This window comes from Ixodes scapularis, unplaced genomic scaffold (genome assembly GCF_016920785.2).
Source record: "Ixodes scapularis isolate PalLabHiFi unplaced genomic scaffold, ASM1692078v2 PGA_scaffold3__209_contigs__length_174095766, whole genome shotgun sequence".
Lineage (NCBI taxonomy): Eukaryota > Metazoa > Arthropoda > Arachnida > Ixodida > Ixodidae > Ixodes > Ixodes scapularis.
The window spans coordinates 144,294,093-144,302,431 of record NW_024609868.1 but is presented as its reverse complement, the minus strand read 5'-3'; the positions used below and the strand labels follow the sequence as shown (position 1 = coordinate 144,302,431).

At 42.7% G+C, this 8,339-nt stretch overlaps 1 protein-coding gene across 1 annotated transcript in view; it reads left to right on the top strand.

Annotated features, from left to right (window-relative positions):
* The first annotated feature begins 359 nt into the window (after positions 1-359).
* LOC115324825 (nose resistant to fluoxetine protein 6) overlaps positions 360-8,339 on the top strand; it is an 80,252-nt gene continuing 72,272 nt past the window's right edge. Inside the window, 2 exon segments of the mRNA XM_042292901.1 lie at positions 360-624; positions 7,546-7,698. Of these exon segments, the coding sequence (XP_042148835.1) occupies positions 360-624; positions 7,546-7,698 (418 nt within the window).

Genomic DNA, 8,339 nt, shown 5'->3' with positions numbered 1-8,339 from the left:
CAGATTCTGAAACGTGCGTGACACGAACTCTTTTTCCGTTGTCCTTCTTGGAGATTTTCCGGACGGCAATTCTATGCCCACGATTTCTTTCAAGGTGTTCTGTGGTTCGTCGAAGTGAAAGAGCAAAACCGTGAACGCCATGACGCTTGTGTCTTCAAAGTTCAGAAGATTTAAACTTTCAGCCGCATGTGACAGAATAAGAAAGTTAGAGAACATTGTCGCTTCATCACGTTTAGCCAATTCGTGAAATTCATTGTTTTGCTAAGTCAGCTCTTGTCACAATCCGTGTAGTTCTCAAAATATCAAGTTTTGCGTCAGCTTAAGATTTATTCTTTATCGGGGTGCTGACCTAAAAAAAAATGATGGTTCTTCTGACTGCCGGATGCTTCATGTGCTTCATAGTGTCTGGTTTGTGCTTCAACCAAAGTGCCGTAGAAGAAACAACCACTCTGAAGCCGCCCGACGTGATGACTGCACTGCGAGGATTTATTGGCAACCTCCTGGATGGCTCTTCCAACACGCTAACGCGAAAGCTGCTTCAGGCGGACGTGTCATCATCCTGCACCGTCGGCCTCCTGAAACTAGTGCGCGGACTTCGAGCCCTGGAACCTTGGGCACTTCGATGTGAGTAGTAGTAACCAAGCGCGCGGAGAGTATAAGTTAAAAAAAATTTGAAATATGTGGTTATCTTGGTAGTTATAATTTTCTTCAAACTGCTTTCAAATGAAACAAAAGAGACGCGGTTTTCTTGTGGTCTTTTGAGAAAACTGCTGGTCTGCTATACATCTGAAAATCATCTTCAGTAGCGTTGCCAAAATTCCGAATCATAGTAGTCAGCCCATCAAATGTTTCTCAAATGATAGTGTCTATTGGAAAATGTACAGTACCGTTCGTTAAATTAAAGCGTTGTACTTTGAGAACTAAGGTGATGGGCCATCTTGTTCGATATGCTAACATTTTGGATATGGAGACTTTGATATATGTTCGCTATCTCTAGATATCTTAACACGTGTAATTTTCCTGTTAAGATAGCCTAAGGTTTAGTTTCGGGCTCTGTATCTTAAGCTCGAAAACATGCCTTCAACAATGACCGAAATATTTTTTTTTCATTTTAAGGAGGCGTTATATATCGCACCATTATATACCGCAACGGAGGTATATATCGCAAAATTTCGTGCTTCAGCTAACCACATTTGAATCGAACCGCGGATGGACAGAAATACCCTAAACTTGATTGAAAAGACAATACTCGGATATCTGGCAAAGATGGCTGAAAGTTAATGCTAAAATACGTGTAAAAGTACGTATTGCGATACGTATATGATGGGCATGTGAACAGTACGTGAAGCGTATTTGCACAAAGTAAAATTTGAGAATACATTACACTAAGGGGAAAATACCAATAATAACAAACCTATTTCTGATGCATATTTGTAATCTTTTTATACGCCGTAGCACTGAGTGGGTGCAATAACAAGCGTACACAAAAAACAAAGATAAGCATTATTTACTTTAACCAGACAACAAAACGTATACTGCGTTATAATGTTTAACATATAATGTGTTAATGGGCAGGATTTCATCAATAAAGCGTAACGCTCGAGTGGGACAAAAAAGTGCCCAGACGCCAAGGCGTCGTGATGTAAACAGACAGCCTCAGCTGGTACGATATGTGGATGATATTGCGTCGTTACTGACTAAAATTCCGGTGATGTTCCATCGCGCGTATCTCGCATAAATCAAAAGCGATCACACACAGAACAGCTAGCACAAAATACGTTCTAGCGGAGGAGCTGCACGAATTGCTTGGTCGCACCAGCGTGTCCATTCCTGGCTCGGCAGCGTTCTCTACTACGTGCCGCTTGACGTTCGTTGATCCTGACACCCGGAGTGAAACCGTCGGCGCCTACACATCGACCATGTTCTCTTTCACGGACGCGTTTATGCCGTCGAGCAGCAGCTGAAACAAATAGAGAAATAACAAAACGGGAGGTTGCAACCGAGCTGGTAGAAGTTCATAATTGTAGAATTAACCGAGAGAGCGGAAATAGTTATTTCCTTCTTCCTAGCCTTCTTTGTCGTCTCCGCAATCTTGGGTCAATCTAGATTTAGAGAAATAACGGTACAGCGAAGAACATCCCTCGGGCGTCTGCCTTTGACGAATAGGTATTACATTTTAATCGCCATTAGCATACAGAAATTAAGACGGATATTTGAGCCGCTAGGTGGCACTGGATTTCTGAAAGGGCCTAGTCTGGTTATGCAACCCTAGGCGTCGCGATCGGTGACAAGCGGCGTAACGGACTGGATTTGTCTTGCTGCGCGATTTTTTGCGCGTGGTGCATCGCTCGGCGGCGCCACGTCGCTCGGTTCTTGATCACGTAAGTTTCCCGCGTAACTTCCAGCCGAAAGTTGCCTGCGGTAGCACGCGACTCTTCGCTGTGAGTTAGACTTAATCCAACGAACTTTGTACACAGCTGCGACAGTCGGTGGCGAGTCATATGAAAGTATGACACACATGAAGCAAGAACCGAGCGGCGCCGCGTCGCTGTGCGGCGTGCCCGGACAACATAAGTACATCCAAGGGACATCCCTGAGAAATATCATGGCGATATTGCAATATCCGAGCTATGTGTGCCAATTGGAGCACTGCACAGGTCCGGGCCAGCCCGAAGCCCGAGCCCGGTCCGGCCCACGGGCCGGGCTCGGGCCGGGTAGTAGCTTTTTCTGGGACCCGGGCCGGTCTCGGCCTTGAACAAAATACTTTTCGGGCCACGCCGGCCCGGGTCGGCCCGGGCCGTGGCTGGGCAGTCGTGAGCCGCAAATTCTAAATTGTTGATAACAAAAAGTGTGCTCATTCATCTTTAGGGTTCAGTTAAAGCATACAAGCGAAATGCGAAATCACTACCGTCGCCGTTCAAAAAAAACAAACAAAAAAAAACAGGTTTCTTTTTAAAGTTTTTACATGGATAAATGGAAAGGTATGGATTCCTCCAGCATAGTGAGAAAGTACGGTCAAGAAAACGAGGGCACTCCTGACGCAAGGTACAACATGAGCGTCTTTTTTCTCTGCTTGTCAAACTAAAAAAAAAAAAAAGAACGGTAAGCAAAAACGTGAGTTTGCCGGCCTTACTATACCACCAAAAAAAAAAAGTTCTTTGTGAAACGAAATCAAAAACGAACAGTCCAACATCTCTTCAAGAAATGCATAAATAAAGTATTGCCCACTTTATTTTTTTTTAAAAATCACTTATGAAGTGCATATTGCGCCCATATTCTCCAACATACATCGCCTAAATCGGGATATTTATCGTGACAAACGAAAAAATAAGCACGCGGTCTAAGTTTAAAAGAAATTTAAATCAAATAAGCTTGCTTTATGCTTAGACAGTTTTTGGTTAAAGCCTGCAAACATTTTTGAGCTCATATATCTAACCTGTCGGGCTCAAACCGGGCTCTGGCTTATATTTAAGAAAAAAAATTTGTCGGGCTTGGGCCGTGCTCAAGCTTCTGTCTAAAAATTTTGCCGGGCCCGGGCCGTGCCCCGGCAATGTCTCTTCCGGGTCGGGTCGGGCCGGGCCTAGAAATGAATATTCTATCGGGCTCGATCCGATCTGGGCCGTGCCTCTACCGGGCTGGGTGGGGCCGGGCCTAGAAATTCCGGGCCGTGCAGTGCTCTAGTGCCAATACTCGGCATATATTATGGGACATCCTCAGGATAGACAAATGGCCGCTACGAGTTTACCCCAGAAAGTCACGTGACAAATTTTCGCGGATGACTACGGAACATTATGTTAAATGATAGGATATTCTAAGGATGATTGTCAGGTTGTTGTTTTTATGTAATAATAACAATATTACTGTTTTACACTTTTTGGTGCCAGCAAACAGTCATGGAACCTTGTGCGTGGTGCGCTATAGTCTGTGTTTAAAGCAACACAAATTAAAATGTTCAAAAACATGGAAGAAGACTCGAATACAAGTTTGTGGAGCAGATGCAATTGATACACAAGCTCTGAGTCATATAAAATACACTTTTTCAAGGCGGACTCAAGTTTAACAAAACCAAGAAAAATATCTGCCTCAGAATTGCCTAAGGTATTAAAATTGGACTGCATTCATGATAATGGTGATGATTCACACACTTTAGGGGGATAAATGTTAAGAAATGACGACTAGCTTCACTGGGCATATGAAAGTCAATACTAGCAAGTGAGCTCTCAGATTTAAGAGTGCCATTCACTATCTTATGAAGAAACTTTTTTTAATAGCCTTTCCTTTTTTAAAGCCTTTCAAGCCAAGTAAATATAGCAAAGATTCCAACCTAAAAACAAATTTTGACCAATGTACCGGTCTTAAATAATTCGAATAAGCTTTCTCTGGGCATTTTTTATACTTGCTACTTGGGATAAAAATAGTGAGTTCCAGATAATTGAACCTGATAAGAATAGGGCCCATCCTGTCGTCCTTGTGCCTTTAAGGTCCTTATGTTTTCTTTATGCTTTTTACCCTTTTCATTGAACAAAATTTAAGTCCCGGGCATACGAGGCTGCAGAACAGGGGCGCGACACATACTGGTGGATAGAAACAACGTGATAAACCAGTGATCATTCCCAACATTCTTATCGCGGAACCAATGTTCTTAGAAACATGCTTAGTAAATGAAAGAGTACTATAAATATATACGCCAAGATCTTTCACGCGAGATACACGATCTATCGCCATGCCCTCAAGCACAGAAGGGAACAGAAAAACTACGTTTTATTAACAAAAAAATAATAGTTTTTCTTAAGTTTATTTAGAAATAATTTTATACACACAACAGGGAAATCGGACCACTATTCGTTTGCAATAAATTAGTCACTATATTTCTTAACATTTAAAAAGAATGTTTCATGGCGTAAGCAAAAAGGACAGTCTAATGCATTACATGTTAAGCTATATCGCTTGCAAACCAAAATAAACAACAGTGGTCCCAGTTTTGGGGTAGGCCTTAAGTTGTTAAAATTCTCTTTGAAAATGAGTTTCCAACACGAATAGCGTTACTGTGTAAACGCAAGTCGCTCTTGAACCATTCCCAAAACTTAGGGCACAGGCCATGCAAAAACAGCTCTATAAAGGAGGAAAAAATGATCCACCAGGTCAAACGCCTTCGTCAAGTCAAAATTTACTGCATCAATTTGGCATAGACTTAAAAGCCAAGGTAGTTGGTAGTGGTTATACATGGTGAACAAAAGCAAATCAAAAGACAAGGACAAAAAATAAAACATACACGACAGGACAGTTCCTTCTTTTGGGTTTGCCCTCTGCGCTGTTTAGGTTCACCATGTACATCAATTCGGCCCCTGTTTGTGTCCATCGGTACAAACAAATCTGGAAAAGAGCACAATTTTGTTTCTACGAACTTTCAATTCAGAAAACCATGCTGAATGGTACTGATTTTCTTTTTTACTTAAATAAATATAGATCTGGTTATGCATAACCGTTTAGAAAGCCTTCGCGAAAGTGCACAATAACGAAACGGCACGGTAATTATTAACTAGTAACTGAACGCCAGATCTAAGGATAGTTTATAAAAAAACTTCCACAAGCCACGGCAAATACGCTTCACAAAATGTAGATTAAATACATGTTTCAAAGGAGGGACAAATATATCAGAACAGGCCCTAATAATAAAATTACGTACACAGTGAATCGCCGTCGAAAACAATGATTCATTTTTTCGAATATCTTCGATGACTTCTGTGTTATTGACAGCAATATCTAATAAGAGATCTATATTTTTGTCAAAATTGTTTTTTGCACCAGCAGTTTTTAACAATAGTGGACGGAACTGAAATAATCAGGAAAATAAATGTAAACACATACGCAAATCGTAAGGTGAAACAGAGCGGCAGCGGAGGCGTGACGTCGGAGCCGCTAAGGTGTCATTTCGGAGCAGATGGACTGAATGAACGATAAAGTATCGCGCGCACCATCGAGTCCGCATATACGTTTTGTATTAAACCGAGTAACACACCGGACGGAAATTTTAAGGTGTTTTGGAACCAATGAGGGTGTATTAAGTAGAGAGCATTTCAGCTGTCTGTGAACAAGGGGTGGGTGGTTTCGGACGTCACTTCGGTACAAATAGTCACACGTGCTAAACAAAAAGCGCCAAAAGAAGGACAAGGAAGTAGACAGGACAAAGTACACTCTCAAATCAAGATGTACTCAAACAAACACACAATATTAATACCATATTTCTGACCATTCGTTTAGAAAATAAAACTGTATATGCCAGGTTTATGTACGGGGCACTAAGGCACTGGCTTTCCTCTTGGTTTCCGGTACAAAATACGCCGTAAAATTCTAAGACAGTTTTATCAGCGTATCTTCCGAGCATTGTAGTTTCTACTAATTATGTATTACATGCCAACGTATTCCAGTGTACTGCCAGATTGCCCGGCGGCTTGTTTGTAACGGTGGGCGACCTGCGGCATGGCAACGCCGCTCGTGCCGGATTGGCTGTCTACGCAGCGTCCTCGAAAAGGACGCTGCGTAGACACAAATAGCAACGCGCGGTTGCTGCGCCTGCCGGCAGTGGGCGTTCGTTGCACATGCATCACTGCCGCACGTTTTGACGGAAAAACTGCGCGGGAGCCTTACTGCAGCCGCTAGTCTTGTACCTGCTCCATAAGCTAAGGAAATCAACCATCAACCTCTGTCTGGTCTAGCCATGACTTGAAATTTAGATTTAAAGCTTCGTAGTGGGTGCTACAGGACAAGAAATATCATCCTTGCGCATAGCTTAAAATGAAAAGAACACCGCTGAAGCGCGCCTGCGATGTCCATCCCTCCGCCCTGCGATTGTAGTGCACCGCTTACATCGCCTGCGTCACGGACAGGTGTGTTACGGGGCCGGTGCAGAGGTGCAGACCAGAGGAATCGACGTCACAGGCCCGCTTCGCCAGGCTAGCTTTAATTTCGAGTCGTTTACAATGATGGCCCGGTAGTGCCAGCTACCGACGTTCAATCAAAATTACACATTGCAGTTTGACTAAAAGGAGGTAATACGTTAATAATCTAACTTCAATATACACCAATGTCTTGAAACTTAAACCTCTAGTCAAAACGTCTTAGTTAATTAGTTTACTAATAAAGTAATTTCCCGTCTTTTCCAGTGGCCTCCGTGGCCCCCAACTTGCCCCCAGTGCAAAAAAATCCTCACGAAAGTTCTTTTTTTTTTCTTGTTCTCCCAAAAACAGCTTATATACAACAAGCCGACAGAAACATCTAGTCCCTAAATTATGTCCAAAGAAAATGAATACACTATACAGTTTAGATTATTAAAGTACAAGCGAAACTTAATTAGCTAATTCTGCTTGATGTCGCTTCATTTGCTATTTTTATCATAGAAAAAGATGTGTTAGGGGCGTGATTTCAAGCCCGCTACAGAAACATTTTTTTTTGTATGTTAAGCCATCTTAACCGTGAAATGTTGTGTGTCTTTCATTTCTTGTTAGTTCGATTTAGGTAATAGCCCATGTTCCATTGGTTTTTCAGTAATTGACGCTTCGGGGAAGTACCCTACCGGACTCCTGCAGGCGACGTCGGCCGATCTGGGTGCCTATGATGAGTGCGTGGAAACGGTCGTGAACGACGACTTTGGTCAAGAACGAGTCAGGGCTCAGTACTGCAACATTCACATCCACGTGGGTCATGACATCTCCATTCTTTCCGGGATGGTGCCGGCTATGCAGATCAGCCATTGGCGAGTAAGTGCATCCACGTACCCCAAATATTATGATTGTTTCTTTACTTTAAATGAAACCAATCCTCCCGAGTAGCCCATAGGCGCAGTTTGTCTCACAAAACCGTACACATGACTTTAGTTTATAGCTAATATATTAGAAACGTACCTACAACTTTAAATTCGTCTAAATTTACTGTTGTGCAACGTGTGTAGGTAAAGCCTGCGATATAAATTTTAGTAAAACGCTTGGTTAGTGATTTCCTTTTTACTTCGTGCATTTCGACGTTTTGCATTTACCTAAATGGAATGTTCATGGAGAGAAACGAGGTTTGTTTACCATTCTCCCATTACCCATCGCCAACGGCTTTGGTTCGAATGAACGTCAGAAATAACGGAGAACTTCTTTGTGAGTCTGAAGAGAGCGAGCTTGTCCCTCTAGCCGGAGTACTCGAGAAAGCTTTTTTTATACTCCGTGTCACTAGTTGCGTGCAGTACAGGCGAAGGCAACGCCAGGCGAGGCGAAAAAGGGAAAGCGCTAGGAGGGCTAGGGAAGACGAAAAAAACCTTCTCTCCTCTCTAGCTTTCCAAGGGCTGTCCCTTTCTC